Source organism: Pseudopodoces humilis, chromosome 5, assembly GCF_049639895.1.
Source record: "Pseudopodoces humilis isolate 2021_Gansu_Grassland_sample_001 chromosome 5, ASM4963989v1, whole genome shotgun sequence".
Taxonomy (NCBI): domain Eukaryota; kingdom Metazoa; phylum Chordata; class Aves; order Passeriformes; family Paridae; genus Pseudopodoces; species Pseudopodoces humilis.
Window position 1 is genome coordinate 15,883,069 of NC_142204.1, and position 20,743 is coordinate 15,903,811.

Below are 20,743 nucleotides of genomic sequence, written 5' to 3' on the forward strand. Positions count from 1 at the left end.
TGCCTCGGAGTAGGTATTTACCTGACCCCTTTAACAATAGAGTATTTAGCATGCAGGGTATCAAGTTGCTGTGGCTTGGCTCCGTTTAAAAATCAGTACAATCCTACCCTTATGGTAGGCAAGGAGTTCTGTATTTGCTTGGTGAGGAAGGTGTTCTTTTCTGTTTCCTGTTTTAAAATATGATGTGTATTTCAGTGCACCAGTCTTCTGATCACTGAATTCACTGAATACATTGTACAGTTGGTACCAAGATATCAAATGCCCTACAAGTCTTTTTTTTTTTTTTTCCCTTCTGACATGGGGATAGGGAAGAATGAAATTCTTTTCAGACCTGGCCAGCTCACTTGTTCTAGAGGATTTTACCACATCTTCAGTGGTTATTATATTCTGCTAATAATCTGCTAATGATTTTGCAGATAGAGGTGTAAATTTGGACACATTAAATTGAAATAAATTGAAATTTGGTCTCGTAATGTGTTTTTTCAAAATTTTCTGAAGTGATCTTGTGCCTTTCATGTACCACTTACATAGAATCAGAGTCATTTATATTGAGGAGAAATCTGGAGGTCCTTTGGTCAAAGCCCTGGCCTGGAAGGCAGGGTCAGCTTAAAGTAGGTTGCTCAGGGTCTTGTCCAGTCCTGTTATACTGCCCCAAGGGGTGATGAGTCCCCTGTATCTCTGGATGCTGTGTTCCCATTTTAGGCCACTCTTGTGGTAAAAACAAATAAATAGAATCCCTAATATGTTATTGGAATTTCCTTTGCTGCAGCTTGTATTTGATGCCTCTTGCCATTTTGCTGTGTGCCTCTGAGAGCTCAGACATCATCTTTGTTGCATGAGATAGCTGAAGACAGCAATAGGATTCCCTCCTTGGCTTTCTCTTCTTCAGTCTGAACAAGCCCAGCTTTTTCTGCCTTTCCTGAAATGTCATGTGCTCTGGCATGCTTATTATAGCAGAGATCTGCCTCTGGGTCTGCTTCTGTACATCCAGAGGATTTATTTCTGAGCCATGGTGAGTGAGTACACTGCTGTACTCAGCTGTGGCTTTGAGCCACTGAACAGAGTGGGAAGAGCCACCCCTGGACCTGCTAGCTACAGTCTCATTGATGCAGACCCACACTTGGTTGGCTGCTTTTCCAACAGGGGCACACTGCTGACAAATGTTTGACTTGTTCATCAGGACCCCATGTCCTTGTCTGCAAAGCTGCTTTCCAATATATTCATGGGCTTTTCCTCTCCCAGATGCATGACATTGTCCTGGGATCAGCTTTTGGTATTTGTCCATGGATATTCTCTCCAGATGAGTCTGATTTACTTTTTAAGATTAGCAAGGGATGATCTTTTTTGTGTGATTGAAAGGAGGAGCCTTGCTTCAGAATGTGGAAATAGATCAAGTCAGTGCTTTGCTTGCCAGGAATAGAAATGAGAACAAGACAGAGGCTTGAATCTAATAATACTGTGGCTTTTTAGCAGTTTATTAATTTGTCTCTGATGCTTTTGTTTTCTATGCAAATATTTGGTGTTTTCCCTCCTTTTTCCTTAGATCTCTGCCCAGGAAAGTAGAAGAAAAAAGAAAGAATACATGGACAGTCTGGAAAAAAAGTAAGCCAGCCCCCTTCCTGTTTCAAGCAGGCCAATAGCACTAGTTTGTGGGACTGGGAAGTGATCCAGCTGTGGCTGCTGGGACAGTTCCATGCACAGAGTGCCAGCTGCCATCTCGTGGCAGTGACTGAGAAAAGGCCTTGCTCCTCTTGTCGGGGTCAGGACTGTGCCTGCCTGCAGCAGGTTGTTAACAACACTTCTCACCTTAAATTAGGCAAGACCCAGCTGTATTGGCCTTCGCCTCAGGTAGCTGTGTTGGCCTAGAGGACAGGCAGCGTTCAGGGAAAGATGGATCCAGAGTGAGTATATTCTGTCTTCTAGCGCAGATGAAAACAGAAGTAGGAAGTGGGTGAGTCAGGACTGCCTGGGAAAATAAGCAGGACTCGGGAAAATAGCATGTGACCCATCAACTTCCCTTAGCAAGCAGGAGCCAAACCCCCAGTTAGTGATTTATATCCCAAATTAATCTTTCTTCCAGGAGATGAATATTCTAGTATTACTCTTATGCAATTCACCAGATGGTTCTGTTAAAACCCTTGTACCATCTTTGGTTATATCCCTGATGTAATTTCCATTTTTTTCTTGTCTCTTTATAGCTCTGTCTCGCTTCCTCAGAGTTACTCTTGTGAAATTCCACCTCATGTATACCAGATATCAAGGCTATTTCCTTTTCCCATTTTAATTCTTGAAGCTGTTCAGGATGGTCCTGTTTGTCTTCTTAGGAGTCACATATTTTACTTGGTCCTCTTACATCTTGTATGACAATCTCCTTTAGTTAGGGGATTTCCAGGGATCGTTTGGAAATGGGTAGTATCTTGGGACAGTCTTGAGCACTGTCTTCAATCTTGTGGCTTATTAACCCTCATAAACCTGAAATTTGAGCCTCTGATTTCAGAAGCGTGGCATTTGCCAAACAGCTAATGCAACTTTTGCTATGTGTTTCACACTAATGTGTGATCAAATACTACGACTGAAGTTCATTGGTGTAATGTCTCCTTAAATGTAGGCAAGATCACAGAGCTCTCAGTGAAAGCAAGTTTGGCTTGTTTTGCAATCACTTGAATAAATAACTGATGTTTTTATATTTCTCTTTCACTGTGCTGTCTCCAGAGTTGAGACCTGCTCAAATGAAAACAGTGAGCTGCGTAAGAAGGTTGAGGTCCTGGAGAACACTAACAGGTAAGGTATGAAGATCATCAAACAACACTTGGCAGCGGGCTATTACCATGGAAAGTGAAGATCTGGAGGTTAAGAGATCAGCTGAAATGTGAACAATAGCTGTGTCTGATGGGGTTCAAGTCAGAGAAAGAAGTGGAAGGCGAGTTATTGTGACTGCAGTGGGATGTAAAGCATGGAGGTTTTGATGTCATGTTTTAAACTGCCTCCCCACCTGTGGTGTGCTTGAGAAACCTTTTAGCACTCTTTTCTGAGTTCTTCCACTGCTCAGGGGAATGTAATTAGTTATACAAAACAAAAAAAACACTACAGTCCAGCTCTCCTAATTGCCTTTATTTAGTGAAGTTTTGCTAGGAAGCCTTAACCTGAGACATGACACTTAGAGAAATGACAGTGCTGAAACTCACGAGTCATTATTAGTTCCTTATGCACTACTAGATGTCATTGCAATTATTGTGCACCATTCTAACTATCTCACACCCCAGAATTTTCTTCATTTGTAGGGGAAAATCACCTTCTTCCTTCTTCATTTCTGAAGAAATGGGTGACTCAGTGGCTTTTTCAAAGGACACATGGCAGAAAATGTTGAATAACTAAGCTTTTAATTGGGTGTTAGCTTGAGAGTGTGCAGTGTCAATTCTGGTTTATGTTCAGTGTGGCAAATTCCAGTGAGTAGATACTAGATGAGCCCACTCCTGCCACTTTCCAGCTAGAGGCATTTGCAGTGGTGTTTGAATGTTACGGAGGAACATGATGGTGACACTGAAGTGTGGGAGGAGGCTGGGTTTTGAAGATAAGACCCACAATCATGGAAAGTGGCCCTAGAGCTGATCTGGCAGCCAGTGCATTGCTAATTGAGTGGCATGTGCTGTTTCTAATCTCTGGTTCCAATCTCTAATTTCATGAAGCCAGACCCTGTAGTACTGTGACTTGCTGGAGAGTGTCTCCCACACACTGCTCATGCAAAAAGGCATCTGCTGCTTGCTTGAAGAGAGCCAAGCCATTTCTGTGCCTCTTATATCGTCCTCCAGGGCTTGACATAAGAGAACCAGGAACTGTTCTGTAGCTCTGGAGTAGGGATGTCTCACCCAGAATGTGTCCCAGAAGGTACTGAAGCCAACTTCTCTTAAGAAAAGGTTCAGCTGTAGATTATCCCTTTGGGGACAACATGTTGTCAACCCTGGAGTTGTTCTCCCCAGTTAAGATAAATTTTGCCAGCTGCTTTCATCTCTGAGCTGTAGAGGGTGCACTCATGAGAACAGCTTTGTTGGTGTTGTCCATCCTTTCAGAAAGGACCTTTAGCATCTTATCTATTATTTGATTATCTTAATTCTTTCATACTAAATGCTCTAAAATATTTTAATTCAAAGGTAGGTGATATTATCTCCAAACCCTTCATACTTTGGCCGTGTGGGATGAGTTGCATTGTTTTCTTCCCTCTGCAGTAGCATTGATATTGCTCTGTAATATCATGCAGAGAAGCAGATGTTCGTCCTTCTGCACAGAAATTCTTGTAATTCATGGCAATGCTGTTTTGGCTATTTAGATATCAGCTGTGTCTAAAATCTGCTAAGGCTTACATGTGAAGTACTGAGAAATTTCTTAAAGTGCCTGCTTTCATCAAACATCAGTTTTGTAACATATCATATTGTAGAGTTTTCCACCTTATATCCAAAAAGACTTTTCCTATTTACTGTATAATTGTGCAGCTTGTACAAAGAGAATGGTTCCAGGCCCTGGTTTAATGTACATTATCCACATCCAGTGAATTCAACATGTCTCATTTCCTCATTCCTGGTATTTGCATAGAGTCTTGGCACGACATCCATAAACTGTTCACATGTTTCAGAACTTGTCTTCACAGCATCCTGTAGCTGGAATTTTCATCTCCTGCATACAGTCAGGAATCTAAGTTCAGAGCAGTGGTGGTCAGAATTATTTAGTGTCAGTTTGGTGTGTCAGATGCCCGAATTTATATGTTTAGGACGTTGTTTCTCAAGGTACCTAGCACAGTTATGCACACATGTATCTTATTTAATATGCCCAAAGCAGAGCCCTAGTTGACTTCAGCTGTAACTTTGAGTGCTCATTTCAGTGAAAAATGAAGACATTACTGAACATACTATCTAAAATTAGATCTACAAACATCAGAGCTGTTCTCCCATTGTGAAAGATTGTGAGAGTGGAAGATTACAGAAAAATAAGAGCTATGATTACATGTTAAAATGATGCATTCAAGTGTAGATGTAGACAGAGTTGGATTTTTACCTTGTTGAAAAATTGGGCTATAGCTGCTTACCTAAAAGTTCATGAACATGTATTGCTGTCAGTCAGTATCATGTTTGTGTAGTCTAGCTGGATTGAGAGGAACTGAAGGGCAATTTCCAAAGCATGCAGCTATTGTATAGCAGTTTCCTTTCAGTATATGCAATCAGATTTTAAGAGCATGTTAATCTCTATACAGAAAAAGTTAGCATAGATGCATACCTAAGACTTCAGGGGAACCCTGCTTGCATTTCAAAATCTGTCTCCAAACCATGCAAACACTAGAATTTTTTTTCTGATAAAAGTGTTCCTTCACTACTCTTGGTAACATGAAAAATAGAGAAGATTCTTCTTGAAAGCAAGCCTTAGCCTGAAAATCTGAGTCTGAAAAGATGTAATGTCAAAGGTGCAAGTGTTGTCATTGCATCCACGAGCATCTCCCTAGGCATTCACACATCTTAAAAGACAAGGCAGGAGGCTGGGGATCAAGATGCTAGAGTTTTTAATTCTCATTACTGAGTGGGTGAGTGCAGCATTTTTGTCAGCTTTAGTGTTAGAACACTAGCATATGTTACCTCTCCTAATTTGTGTGACTCAATCCCTTAAAAGAAACCCATCCAAGTCCCTTCCTAGGCAGTTTTCTCAAAACTAAGGAAGCATATTATTACATGCTTATCTGTTTTGTCTTATAGCCACAAGTGAGCCTTGGTTTGAGTAGCATCTAAACATGTGGGAAAACTGCTTTCTTAGAAAGCAAAGGGTGTGAAAAGAAGCTGGCTCTGGGTAGTGAACTGAGTTGTCCCAGTCACCAAGAAGGCTTGACCCACTCACATTTTGGCACTGAGACCAAAGGCAGAAACTGCCAGTGATCCAGAGGGTTGCAGACATTCTCTGACACCAGCGTTGTCTACCTGGGAGCCAGGTCTGTTTGGGCTTAAAGACAAGTTTGAAACATCTGGTTCTGGGTGTGAAGTGTTGAGAAATGCTTTTGCTTCTCACTTTTGTTGAGTCTGTATTTGTGAGTATCTGATGATCACTTTTCCTGGAGAAATGATAGGCCTAGGATTCGGTGCATGTGTGGTTGAGAGTGTCACACATGGACAACGAATGCAAGTGGCTGCCAGATTTGCTCCCATGGAATGACAGTAGCCAGCTGTATAGATCTGCACTAACAAGCACCTTAAAGGCAATGCCTTGTAAATAAAAATGGGATATCCTTCCATTTCTCCAGCTCCCAGTTATCTAAAGAGCAAGTTGCACATCAGTCTGACCCACCAAGGGTTTATTAGCACCAAAGCTTCCAGACTTCACTGATTTTCCTGGCTGTTCTTTCATTTGAGACTGGTAAAGTCATTTTACCCAATAATTTTCAAGAAGTAAGGGATCTAGTTTAAGTTGCAATGAGATATCTTGCACTTAATTTCAGGCCACCATTACAATATTTGACAAACCTTGGCAGCCCTGGAGTAGCTCCTTAATTTCAGACCAGCAGGACATTTGTTTTCATGCTGAAATACCTTTTATGAAAAATTACTGAAGATTTTATTTGTAATTCAAAGGAGGGAAAATTGTGGATTTAAATGGTCTTTTAGTTAAAACCTTACTTTGGGATTTGTTCCCTTTCCTATAAATGGGATGGGCAGAGAAGAAATCTCTGTGTAGAGTTACAGAATAATTTTTCTCTCTCCTTATCAGAATTAGGTTTTGTTCCTCACACAATAGGAGCAATCCTCTAGAAACTTTTGATTAAGTGTTTGGTGTCCACTAGAAGATGTCTTGTTTGTTTGTTCTTTTGTTTGTTTGAATCAATGTTGGACTTTAAACAGAAATACTGACTTGAGGAAGTCTCCCAGGTGCTTCTGTAGTGACAAGTTTTCTCTCCTTAATTAAAGTATCTCTGCAAGCAGAAGGGAAGGCTTGATTTGGTCCATACTTTTGTAGTGGAAAGACCTCTTCTGAAGATGAATGTATGTGAATGTGCACCAGAACCAAGACATCACAGAGCAAGTTTACTGGCATTATGTGTAGGGAAGTGCAGGAATCTTCAGTCACTTTACAGCTTTCCTGTGAGGTGCTTCCATTGGCAGGGAAAAGTGTGAAAGCACGCTCACACCTCCTACGGAATTGACCCTCTAATTGAATATCCCTGGGATATGTGTCAGACACAGTGAAAATAATCCCTGTGGGTACAAACCCCCTTAGCATGCTGTCTTGGGATTGCATTTTCTCCTGTTAGGACTTAGCCATAGGCAGTGCATGCCACTAAAGCATTTGTGGCCTTTGTACTGCTATTTAGAGGGAGCATCATAGTTCAGGAAAGTCTCTGTTCTGCAGGGCAGAGATCTGCTCCTTTTGCCTCTCCTGGTCCAGATCACCCATGCAGCTCTCCAGTCACAAGCTTTTGCATGGGAATCTTTTGACCTCAGAATCTTCCACCATTCCAGATTCAAATAGAGAGTAAAAGCACCAAGGAGTGTCTCATTTTGGCAGTGGCAGGATAAACTGATGTCATCTGATGAAACTTGTTTCTTGTTCTTGCCTTGGTTCCTGCTCACAGTTTGCAAATGCACCTGTATCCTGTCAGCTCCAAACACTGAGTCCTTGTCTGTTGAGAAGAACAGTAGCTCTGCTCAAAGTAATAAACTGCTTGGGGAAGAAAGACATTTTATGTGAAGGTATTTGGTAAATAAGGTGGGGGATGAATCTTCCTCAGAATACCTGCCTAATCATACTTTTCAAAGAGACTGTTTTGTAATCAGCTCTCTGGGCCCCCTCTGCCCAACAGGTTTTTTAAATTGAGCATGAAAAGGCAGAGATGAGCAAAATGAGGAGAATTGCCTCTTCTCTGTTGATTTCCTCACCAGCCATTAGCTGTTTTCTCACTGACGCCTCCACAAAAAGTGGCAAGAATGATCAGCATTTCAAGGCTGCTGCTGCTGCCAGCCCCCGAGCTGAGGAGGAGGAGGAGGAGAGCTCCTTCCTCCTCACTCTGCAGAGCTGTTCTGCATCGAGCCCAGTGAGTCAGGCCTGAAATGGGGGAAGGATTTAGCCTTCCAAAATAGCACAGAAAGTTCAGGGTTGAAAGGGCATTGCTGTCTAACACAGCAGGTGGCACATGGTGGGAATACTGTGGGCAATGTGTTCTGTGCCAGGAAACGATGTGCACAAGTCTGGTGAAGCCCATGCCATGCAGTGGATGTCAGGAGGGATTGGGGAGAGCTGCCAAAGGGAGCAGGGAATTAGGATGGTCTCATTTATGTGGTGGACACTGTTCATATCTCTTCATTTGCCTGTGGTCTCTGTATTACTGAATAAAGGATTGCACTGGGTACATCACTCTGTTGTTTAAATACTGAGTTGCAGAGTAAGCCATGCCCTCAAGAGCATGCAAGATATCCTTTCTTAACGAGTTGAGAAGGATCTGCTGGCCCAGATAAATCTGTGCTGTGAGAATGCCTTGTGCTCATTTCAGAATGTATTCCTGAAGTCCTTGAATTCACTAAACCCTAATTAGCAATGAGCATTGATGATTAAAAAAAAAAAAAAAAATCTATGAAAATAGGCAGACCAGTGTATATTGAGCTGTGGAGGCACCTCTGGATCTGACCTACAATTAGCTTTTAGCCAGTTTGGTCTTAAAATACTCCTTCTATTTTCTCTGACATCCTGACCTTGCTTCTTGCTTTAGCTTTTGACGTAACAGCCTCCAAAACTGTCGTCTGGAGTTTCTATGGGGTATCCTCCACAGCAGATTGTGAAACTTACAGGAGAAGTGAAAAGTAAACTTGGAAACAAACAGAAAATTTAGCATCTTGGTACAAAATTATTCTACATTTGTGTTGAGGACAGGCATTTGGGTTGCTCATAGATTGCTCAAAAAACTGCTGTGGAAACCATGTATCAATCATACTTTGAGATCATTTCCCATTTAAATTACTTGTATTCTGACTGTAGTCAGAATTTATGCTGTAGCAGGAAAAAAACAAACGGAAAACAAACAACCAACCAGTCAGAAAGGCTCTTCTGGTTTGGGCCTTGACTCCAGCCACAAGAGAATTGTCATTGTGGTTGGGACCTCTGAATGACACAGTCAGAGTAGCCACTTGAAGCACCTGCAATTTTTGTCAACTCCGCAGGATTTAATAAATAGCATTAAAGTGTTTTATTTATTAAATGAATGTGAGAAGTGAAGGCTGTGCCTTTGTCTGGTTTTAAGTCCTTCTCTTTAAAAGTCAGCCAGCATGTGTTCTAAACCAATAAACAGCAGATTTTGGGGAAAAGAAGGTTTTGATAACCAACTGTATAACCAGCTAGAGCAGTGGGAGGTTTTGATAACTAACTAAAGCAGTTATAACCTCAATTCTGCATCTTTAAAAATAATGGGAAAGCTCCTGCTGAATTCATGACATAGTGTCAGGTTATATATGCAACTGGTCACTTGCATGTAGAGCAAGTGCCGTTTTGTATAGAAACACTGAAAAGACAATTTTTATTTATAAGAACTTACTGAAAGTACTGAAGAAGTAATTGTTCAGGGACATCAGCTGAGAGAAAAGCAAAAGATCTTTAAAGTTCCAGTGCTAATACATCTAAAAACTATGTAGAATTAAAAACATTCCTTGCTAGTAATTTCAAGGAGTAGACTGTAACTCTCTCTAGCTTATCCTAAATGCTGTATTATTTCCATGTGTGGAATTTGAAACAAGAATCTATTTAACCAACAAGCAGGTCGGTGTGTGTGATGTTTGTCTGTTGTCTTTGCTTTCCAGAACTCTTCTGCAGCAGCTGCAGAGACTCCAAGCCATGGTTGCTGGCAAAGTGTCCCGCTCGTGTAAGGCAGCTAGCACACAAACAGGGACCTGTCTTATGGTGAGTGTTCCTAAGGCTGGGAATTGTAAGGGAATGAGAATCTCTTTCCACTCCTCAAAGGCACATCTCTTGTTCTGCAAAGCCTCTCAATGGCAAATTTGCAGCTTGGGGAACTCCTTTTCATGATTTGACAATTTTGAGGGAGATGAGACTTGTGACTGATGGAGATTAATGATGGTGGGAAGGTACTGAGTTCTGGAGGAGACTGGGCCTGCACTTTTGGTTGGGTGCTGCAGTGATAAAAGAAGGAGCAGTGCTCCTCCAAGTTACCCACTTGATTATTTCCTGCAGTATTATATGGTGGAAATAGTGTCTAGGGTTGTAAAATGAAAATGAGGGTGACCTTTGAGGTTCGGTGCTTTTGATACCAATAAAAATAAACTTGCTCAACCAAATCAAAATATGACAGAGGCTGTAAATATGCCTCTGTCCTATTTCAGTAGTAGTAGTCAAGATAAGAAAATGAGTATATTGAAACATTTCCTTTTCCCTCCTTACACTCAGCTATCAAGTTCCCCTTACATCTAAAGTGCTGTAAATTGATGGAAATCATTTACAAGGCCTAAGCTGTTCTCCCAATCTCGCCTCACTTTCTCTTGGAAGCAAGACTGGGGCCAGCAGCAGAAATAACCTTGTAAATCCTCAGCAGTGTCTGTAGAACACCCATGGCAGCTTTATCTGCTTTTCAACTTTGTGAGAAAATAAGGCAGCTGGTCAGAATGGTGCAGACATTGAAAGTGAACCCCAGCATTGAAATGTGCCCTTTAAAACACTGAATGGTTATTGTACAGCTGCCTTTGCTAGGTATGTAGTGATGAGAGTGGCCTCAAATGATTTGTTTTGATATGGTATCAGTTCTGATGTGCGCATGTGGGTCAAGTGCACTCACCTCTCCCGCATCCTCCCTTTGCCAGATGGTGGTGCTGTGCTTTGCAGTAGTTTTTGGCAGCTTCTCTCAGAGCTATGGGCCATATCCTTCTGCTACAAAGATGGTGTTGCCCAGGCAGCATTCCTCACCAGAGTCCTACACAGATTCCATTGGTAAGTGACAGCTATTCCAGTCCTGCTCTTTGCTTGGTTGTACTTAAGCACTTGTTTTCCACACCCATTCCTAACCCCTTTCTCAAGCACTTCTTGCAGTTCTGCTCCTTAAATGGCTATTTTTTAATATACATATATATACCTGTGTTTTTCTAAGAAAGATAACTTTGCAAACTATGCTGATGGCAGCAGACTTCATAAAAATGAGCAAAACCTTTTCCCCACTAGCTTGCTTGATACTTCTGTTTAAAGAATTTTTTGCCTCTGTTTGCAGAACTAAAGTTAGTGGTCTGTGAAAGGTAGCAGAGTTTCTACTCAGTAGCAAATGTTCATACTGTTAAAATGCACAAATTATTTCAGTTGCTGTTTTCTTTGCCGATGTCACCAAAGAGTCCAAAGACTGAGAGGGAAACTAAGTATTATGTAACCATAATGGACCAATGTATTATGAAAGTTACTATTTAATTTCGTTCTTGTTTTGTGAATAATTTAGAGCTTTTTGATCCCTACCTGGACCATTCCTGCAGTTTCTTTCTTCAGCTATCAAATTGCCAGTTAATCAATATGGAAAGGCCTTTGCAGCTTTGGCTCTGCCCTAACAGTTTCCATTTCCTGAAATGACCAGGGCTGTTCTCTGAGCTGTCTGTTGCTCATGTCATTTTGCCTTCTGTCTTTGTATGCAGTGAGGTCAAGGAGTCTACTAATTTATGAAGAGCCTCACCAACTGGAGGAGCCATCAAGCCCGATCTCCTTTGCAGATCGCAGTGACAGGCAAACAGACACCTCCAAGTTCACAACACTCTCCCTGGAAGCTGTGTCAGGGACACAGCAGGATGATATCATGCAGTTCACAATAGCCAACGAGACAAGGCTAGAAAAATCAGTGCTGCTGGGCCTGCAGCAGCACAGGTGAGTGCAGGGTTGTCACACTGTGTTCTGTGTCACTCTTGTTCATGGCTGAGCCTAGCAGCTCAGCTGTGCTGGGCACTGTGAAGCGTGAAGTAAGAGTTTGTTTTTGATCTGGAGAGCCTATAGGCAAAGTCACTGTTGCTCTGGAGAAGTGGTTGCAACAGAATTGTACTAGTACAGCTACTAAACTTGGTACTTCTGCCAGAAGCCTAACCCCTGTAAGCCTGTTAGTTTGGCTTATCCACTTCTTTAAAGCACTTGTGTGCTTCCCAAAGGAATAAGCTTTTGGCAGTTGTATGGAAGTGTGAGGTTGTGACTCACTGGAATTTCAATGAGGTTAGGGCATGAAGAGCTGGAGTTTCTCATCTTACTAAAGCATTACTGTGGAAAGTTTGCAGGACTCAGTCTCAAGAGACAGACATGTAAAATTATCTGACTATTTAAGTTCCTACTCTGAGTTCTCTCACTTTTAGCATAAATGTAAGGGATTTTTGGTGGTGGTGGTGGTTTGTTGGGGTTTTTTTAGGCATAAATGTAAGTTTTGCAGGCCTCTGAAAAGAAAGAAAGTCACTAGTTTAAATATGTGTGCTTCTGTCTGCTGCACCTTTGCTTGCCTGGCACCAAAGAGATGACTACTTCAGTATAATTCAGTATGTTACCAGACTCAGCTAACTGACAATACCTACCTGGTAAATACTGAATGGTTCTTTAGCATTAGCCAAATCAAGCAGGATATGTACTTAGAAAAATTACTATTAGGGTTAACCTTTGGTTTTTTATTCCCTACAGAGTCAACTCGGAGCTAGAAGGAAATGAAACACTGAAGATAATTGAAATAGATAGAAGAGTCAATGCCACCTCTTAAAAATAAAAAAGGCCTTTTTTTCTTGACTTCCCTCTTTCCCATATATTTTCAACCAAAGTTCCCCTGACTTGTCATCCTCAGTGAACCAAAGTACAAAAGAGAGGGAGTTCAACTTCTGCCATTGACTGGTGAGGCTGTGACTACAGATGGGATCTCTTGTCTTTGTAACTCCCTTCCTCACGTTGCACACAGTCCCTGTCTCTGCTTTTATCCCTTTCCTGTCTAACACTGCAGGGGCAGGATTGAATTGTGATGGCAGATGATGCCAGCAGTGTGCTGGTGACTGGTGGGTGTGTGTGCCTGCACAGCCTGGTCTGAGCACAAGGACATTCTGGAGAAGGGTGAATTGTGTGAAACCAATGGGAGCATGTGGGTGATAGGTTTCTTGGGAGAAGGTAATTGAGAGAGAGAGGAGATGCAGCATGATGGTGCTTAGAGTCTCACCACAGCTCCGTGCCTACTGGTCTACAGCACTCGAGCCTTTTGGGAGGATGGAGAGGCACATGTGCAGCCTGCTTCTGTAGGGACAAGAAAGGGCCCTGACACTGCTGAGTTCACAGCACAGGCAGGAGAGGGCTGGTCCATGATGCTGCTGAATTGTCCTCCCCTAGCTCTTCCTCTTCTCCCCTCCAGTCTCTTCATCATTTAGCATGGTAGGTTTCTCTGTGCATTGGAAGCAGTCCCTTGAGAAATTAAACAAAGATCAGTCACTGTCTTACCACGCTCTTTGTGGGAGAATTACGCTAGTTTAACTAAATCTGTTTAGAAAGCAGGTTTTGTTACATTTATGCAATATTTTAGATGGATGGCCTTTAGTCTGCTTAAGCTAATTTATTTAGCTTAAATCAGTTCCTTCCCAACAAACTAAATCAATGTAAGGCTTAAACCAGAAGTGCCTCCTGAGAGGACCATATAGATTTAATTTATTGGCTTCTAGCTGGTTGATGAAAATTCTTGTGAAGACCCAGTCTCAGATTGTCTTGTGTTTTCCTTTTCTTGCCATCTTCCTGTTACTGTTGTAAATAGTATTTATTAGCTTCGAAACATTCTGTTCAGGCAGTTGCAATGAAGAGAATTGAGCTTTCCTAACCCTGCAAGTGATCTGGGCAAACCCTGAAGTTGGACACATAAACATCACTGAACACCCATTTCCTCCCCTTAATTGTCCTAAAATAAAGCCACGTGTCTTATTTTCCTCTTACCTGCTTTTCCAGAGATGTGATCTGAGACTAACTGCTTTGGGCACAGATAGGCCCAGCTCATGGCTAGAGGTGGTAGGTACTGTATTAACTGTGTGGCAGGGCAGCCTCTGCTCTGGGCAGCTGATTATGTTATGTAGGCAGGAGACCTGGCAAAGGAGGAATGGGATGAGCATGTGGGGAGGTGAAGTGACTGGCCCAGGCTCATTGAGAAAGCCAAGAGCAGCATTCTGGTCTGATCCCAGTCCAGTACTCTTCTCCATGCTTTGTTTCCTTATCCCATGTTGTTGTTGTCTTCAAGTGTCCTCTCCCTCTCCCTCTCCCTCTCCCTCTCCCTCTCCCTCTCCCTCTCCCTCTCCCTCTCCCTCTCCCTCTCCCTCTCCCTCTCCCTCTCCCTCTCCCTCTCCCTCTCCCTCTCCCTCTCCCTCTCCCTCTGTACCCTAGTCATGCCTTTGCCTGAGCTGTGGTTTTTGTAATTTGTCCTTGCAGGGGCATAGTTGAACTCAGTCCAGAATTTGAGCAGGGTTTTATCTGGTTCCTACAGAAGGGCACTTGTGCTCCATTGAGGATGGATCTAATGTGAAAATCCTAATTCAGCTGGCTAGCATAGCTACTTTACAGTTTACCAGAAGAAGTCAATTAAAAAACAAAAGTAATTTGAAGCTCTTTTTGTTTTTTTTTTTCCTAATGATAAATAAGGGAAAAACTAACCTAGCCTTACAAATAATTTTTTTACTATGTACAGTAGATATTTCCTGCATTCTATTTTGTAAAATATTGTATTTGTATTTTATTACAGCATCTGTCACACCAGCTCCTTTCTTGTTCTTCATTCTCCTTAGAATTCCTTCCTTTGGTGTCCTATTTGCCACCCTCAGGCCTGACTCAAAATCCAGTGAAATGAGTGGAAGGGATTTGGTGACTTGGAGAGGACTGTGGATCAGTCCCCTCCGTGCCGTTTTAAGAAGGTGTTTCACATCTGTGACAGTGAAACAAGTGCCTGACTCCGTGAGCTAGCTCTGATGTACAGATATGCTTTTCTAGGTAGTGCCCTATTCTTCTATGCAAGTGCCTTGTTATTTTACCCGAGGTGACAATGGAAGTAGAAATGCAGTTGTAGTCTGTTCTGCAAGTGTTCCCATCTTGGCATGGGTCAACCTCCACCATAAAGTCTGTTTCCCTTCGCAGTGATCCTGCTGGGTTTTTGAATCATTCCAGTATCCATTAACAACTTTTGTGTTTGGGGTTTTTTTAAATGGTTTAAGGCTTGACATGAACAGTGATCACTTGTGAGTGCCACCAGGGATGGCTGCATTGCTCAGCCACTTGAGGTCAGCAAAGTGACGGGAGAAAGCTGAGGCTGACCCCAGCTGGTCAGCGTAAGTGGGCAGGGTCAGAGTTTAGAAAGTTCCTCAAATGGTCTTTTTTTTTTCCAGAGCACCCTTGGTTTGCCGGATTTGAGGGCAACCAAGTGGTTAAATGTTTTGCAAAAGAGGCCCCAGGGTGTGAAGCACAACACCACTTACTTGGTGTTGCAGTTTGCACTGTGCCCATTGCCAGCTAAATGCATCACCTCCCATTTCAGATACAGCTGGCTGACTTCACCTTGTGAAAACCAAAGTGGAATTATTTCTCAGCTCTTAAAGGACAGATGATTTTGCACAACCGAAATGGCTCCTCCTCTCTGAAACCTACTGCACTGGCCACCATTAAAATTTTGCCCTTTTTTAAATTTAAAATTTAAACTTTAATTTGGGCATATTGGTGCAAATCTGGTATCTGGAAGATAATCATATTTTTAATCATATTTTCATTGTGAGTATTTTAAACTGGCCATGGTCTGGGTCAGGCCTCTGTACTAATTCATCCAAGCCAGTATGGCCATGCTGATTTCTTCTAAGTGTTTGATAATCTATTGTTGAATCCTAATTTGTGTAATCCTTTAAATTATTTTTAGGTACTCTTTTAGGGAATCTCTTGACCTAGCACACACATTGCATGGGGATTTATTGTATTACATGTTACTTTATAATAAGGAAAAGCTTTGCTTCACTTTGGTATGTTTGTGATAATTTTTCTTCAGGGGCTTTAATAGAACAGGTTTCTCTGCTAGAGGCCAGGAAGTCCCCTGTCATCACCTACCCACAGGCTGTGGTGTGGCCAGGACCCCACAGTCCCCAGAGGGAGTTTGTGCCCGTGTTCTGTACCTGGCAGGGGACAGAGGAGGCAGGAGAAGCCTCAGCATCCAGGGAATACCCTGGTGGAAATGTTGATGCACTGCAGATCACGTGGAGAGGCAGCTTTGTGCTCTGAGTTAAGGGCATGGGGCAGGAGTAGGAAGGCACATTCAGGGAGAGGATGCCAGTAAGTGCTTTTAGTTAGTTCAGCTCTATTACTTGAGGCCTTAGCTTTCTTCCAGTGTGCTTTTTCTGGTGATCAGTGACTTGGTGCTGTGGAATCATGTGTGTGTGTGTGTATATGGACAGGGTAGGCAAAGGCCTTGTGTGCTACATAATTTCCATTTCCAGTAGAGGACTTAAGAGTCCTCAGCTGCAAGGTTATGTTGCTCATCAACATAATTTTATAAACACTATTAAACTTACTTTTTGGCCTATAGCTTTAGAGCATGTCTAGATCTGTAGGATCTTTGCTTCTAGGGAGATAAGCTATGAAGGAATGTAGGGCATTATTTTATATATATATGTATATTTAAAAAGTCTGAAGCACAGGGCATGTGACGTTTCTAACCTTTTTACCAATGTGTAGATAACACTGTTTTCTGCCCCACCCCAGGCTATTTATAGTTCTTTGCTTCACTTCTTTAATTCCATATATATTCCATAATACCAGTCAATATTTTTCAGCAGCACAAACTAATGTATTTGGCTTAGGTTCTTAGGCCAGATCCCAGCTGATATAGCCAGCATGGTTCTCACACACTGCTCTTGGAGGCTGCAGGTCTGATTTGTACTGACAGGGGACCTTTTCCTCCACATCTCTTTGTGTAACCATGTATCTTGATGTGTTCTTGATTCTTGTAACATAGACCAAAAATTAATCTAAAACCTCTTTTTTTTCCCTGCAAAAGAAACCAACCCACCTCTCCACTCCCATCCTCCCAGACTATCAGTGGTGAATTCTGTCTAGACACTTTTAGAATGTAGGTCAAGTAAGTGAATGATGCTAATTGCTACGTTGGGAGGGATTTCCACTGAGTATTTGGGCTCTAGATTCTAGCTAGCGCCAAGAGGCCATTGTTCAAAACCCACGCAGCTAAGAACAGAGGAATACAGAGTATTTTTATACTCTTGGTGACTAAAATATTTCTTTCTCGAGTCACTAATTAAAAAGGGAACATTTTGTATTCTGAAGGTGAAATGATAGGTCAATACTTTGTAGCTACAAAAGTTGTCCCAGCCTATATAACAGTGTAGTGCTGTGATGCGTTGCTGCTTTGCACTATCTAGTGTTAAAGTTTAACAACTTTGGGGGTTGAAAGGGGAATGGACTGATGTATGTGTTAGGTAAGGTCTGTACGAAGAAAACGTAAGGATTCAATCCATCTTGGAGCTTTCTCATGGCCAGTAAAGTGACACTGGGCATTCAGAGACTTTCTTGAAGGTTGATCCAAATTAATACTGCATTGCTTAGGTGATCAGCATCCATTGGAGACTCCAGGATTGAGAGGGAAATTGCAATTTGATTTTCTCATTTTGATGTCAGGCCTTTTTCTGCTTTACCAAGGTGTGTATTATATATATGAATCAAATTCCTGTGTAAAAAAAAGTGCCTCATGCAGGGAACTCATTTGTGATGCTGTTTGGATCTGATGCTGAGTGGAGTTTGAATATTCTTTATTAGCAGTAGTCTCTTGTCTGCCCTACAACCAGTCTCCAGATTCTTCCTCCAAGAGCTGTGACTAAAGAGGTGAGACCAGAACATGGGAAAGCTGGATTTGTAGACCTGTCTTACAGAAAGTGTGAAAGAAGAGGCAGGTGAAGGGACTCCTCACATCACAGGGAAACCTTCTAGTTCTTGATTCCATAAATCAGCAGTGATAGTCTCTTTCATTAGTTACCTGCTAGGTTTAGTTTTACTCCTGTTCCCCTTGCTCTTTAAAGCTATGCAATACTGTGTATGTAGAGCTGACCTGTACATTATATCTTACTTTATCCTCTAAACATCAGGTAAAAATGTTTTGGAACCTTAGCAGTCCATAATGAAGGGAGTGGAATGGAGAGAGGGGGAAGCAGAGGCAGGTACTGCATTTTTTTTTAACAGAACTCTGCTCATATCTGACTTTACCATAGCAGATTTTAATCCAGTGGTGCTGGTTTAATGGCATCTTGCTTTCTTGATTTGTACAGTTAGCGAGAACGAGTGTGAGTGTGTGTGCATCTGTGCACATGTGCATGGTGAATGATCAAAAGGTATCAAAACCACAGAGTTTCATTTGTAATTTCTTAATGTAATAAATGTTGCTAAATAAAGGCATCTACCTGAACACACAGGGCACTTTGGGCTTGGTGCAGCAGAAAGCCCAGGCATTTCTCTCTGAAACCTGTTCACATTCCACATCACTGAGCACTCGTAAAACTGTTGTGTGACTTGCTGTCTGAGGACTGTCCTGTGATTAATTGTCAACTGAACGTTATTGCACTGTGTCATTTTGTCTGGCCTTTCTAGAGAGCAGTTCTGGCTTGGTACAAAAAAATAATTGTCTTATATTCTGCTATCATTTTTGGTCTGCAGAATTATGGCTTTGAATGCCTTCTTTTTATTTTTATTTTTTTTCTTAAAGTGGTGTAAATTAGTCTTAAAAGGTGGCCCTGGGAGCACTGGTGCCCTAACCACCCCTGGAGCACAGTGAGATGCCAGCCAGGGGAAATAATTTCCTCTCAGAGGGTGGTGCAAGTACATCCCAGTTTCCCTGAGATTCACTAGGCCTTGCAAGGGTAAATTACCTGGTGTTGCTCTCTTGAAGAGAAATACATATCCATGGCCAATTCCATTGCCTTGGACCATGCAGAACAGCACCGTGTGACTAAGTCACTCTGCTGTGACACCCCTAGGGCACTTAAGCTGATTTTTCCCTTTCTCTCTGTTCATGTGAATGCAGTATAGGTTTGTGCAAACATGTAAAACTATCTAAGATGCCAGGGACAGTGATCCTAGTGCAAAAGCACCCCCCCAGACTCCTTGGTAAGCTTCATTGGGGCCTCTTCTGACTGCAGATATCTCTATTCTCTTGCCATGGCTATTTAACTCTGTGTCTGTCTTCAGTGGCCTGTCTATTTTTGTACAAGTGCTGTCATCTGGATACGGTCCCACCTGATTGTTCACACTGCAAGCATGTCCATTGGGTGGAAATAAATTGCTGTTTCTCCTTTTTAAATCATCTGCCTGATTCTGTGAGAAAACAGACTACCTGCTTTTGTAGCCTAAATATGTATGTAGTGAAGTATGTTATGCTTTTAATTTCTTGCAAATAAATATTTTCTGTAGAAAAAAACAAGTACTACTTGTTTGATTTCCTGATGATCAGAAAAAATCGGGGCCCTCGACTTTTCCACGTGTGCCATGTGTCCATCTTCAACACAGCAGAACCCTAGTGACAGAAAAGGCAGCTAAAAGACTGATGTGGGGTTTTACGGAAGCTGTCTGCCCCTTCCCTTTTTGAGGTTAGCAGGGAATTCTATCTCAGTAATGGGTGGAAATCGGGTGAAGGCCGATGGCATTTGTTAGTGACAGTAACATGCAGTGCTGTGCTACAGCCCCATTAACACTAAATTCTCTGTACAAGTGGGATCCAGGAGGGCTGATGCTGGTGGGGGAATTGCTTCAGCCCAGTGACACCATCTGCCAGGGCTTGCTGGGGCTGATCTGTGTGGCCAAACAGCCCCCTGGAAGATAAAGCCTTTCCCTGCTCTGGCTACGCACTGGGCTTGCTTAAACTGGAGCGAACACTTTAAAAGAGCACTTCCTGCTTTGGCTTTTGGGGATTGGGTCTTCTGCTGTCCTCGGCTCCTTTCCTTAGCCTGCCTCACCCCTGAGGTGTTTTGGGAGCTTTCTCCAGCAGTTTGGAAGCTGTTCTGCCTGTGTGAGCACCCAGCATCACACCCTACAGCCAAACCCAGCATCCAGCCAGGACACAGAGCTGACCTCTGAGTGTTTGGGTAGACATGGAAAAGAAAGATTCCTTTCAGTTTGGGTTGGCTTTTTGCTGGTCATCTAGGGAACCTGGCTATGGATGACCTAGTGCAGATGTGAAAGTTACCCTGTGCAGAGCTGGCATCACAAATGGCACGCTAATCTGTTTTATGCCAGTTTTCTACTAGGAGGGAGACCTCATCTATGAGTACCATGCACCCCTACAACAGGACCCAAGAATTTCTCTTCCACAGGAAATACTAGCCATAGAAGTCATAGTTTCAGCTTAACTGGAAATAGGAGCGAGACAGATGGCTTTGGTGCCTCCTTTCCAAGGCCTCTTAAAGAAGGCTGCTTTAGAGTTTGGGGAAGGCAGCATACCATGGAAATTGGAACACTGTGGCCTGCACTAAACTTGTGGCTGATGCGGATTTTCAGAAATGCCTCGATTTTGGGCTAAAGAGGTTAAAGTAGCAGAAGAAATTGGCAGTGAAGGAAGGAAAAAAATAAGCTCTTCTCCAAGGATCTACCCTGCATGCCTCTTGCTTTCCAAACAGGCAATTTCACTTGCCAGGACTATTGATCCAGGGCACTTGTTTGCAGCATCAAGCCATATATAGCATTTTTAGAGGAAAATCGTTAGACTGTGACTGATTGGGAAAGTTAC

General features: G+C 42.4%; 1 protein-coding gene across 2 annotated transcripts in view; it reads left to right on the forward strand.

The window, feature by feature from the left end:
* CREB3L2 (cAMP responsive element binding protein 3 like 2) overlaps positions 1–19,441 on the forward strand; it is a 74,876-nt gene extending 55,435 nt beyond the window's left edge. For both annotated transcript variants that reach the window (XM_005527920.3, XM_014256881.2), the window contains exons 7-12: positions 1,544–1,602; positions 2,713–2,781; positions 9,813–9,912; positions 10,827–10,953; positions 11,637–11,862; positions 12,652–19,441. In XM_005527920.3, the coding sequence (XP_005527977.1) occupies positions 1,544–1,602; positions 2,713–2,781; positions 9,813–9,912; positions 10,827–10,953; positions 11,637–11,862; positions 12,652–12,727 (657 nt within the window). In that variant the 3' untranslated portion in view covers positions 12,728–19,441. The remainder of the gene's footprint in view (positions 1–1,543; positions 1,603–2,712; positions 2,782–9,812; positions 9,913–10,826; positions 10,954–11,636; positions 11,863–12,651) is intronic.
* The last annotated feature ends 1,302 nt before the right edge of the window (positions 19,442–20,743 follow it).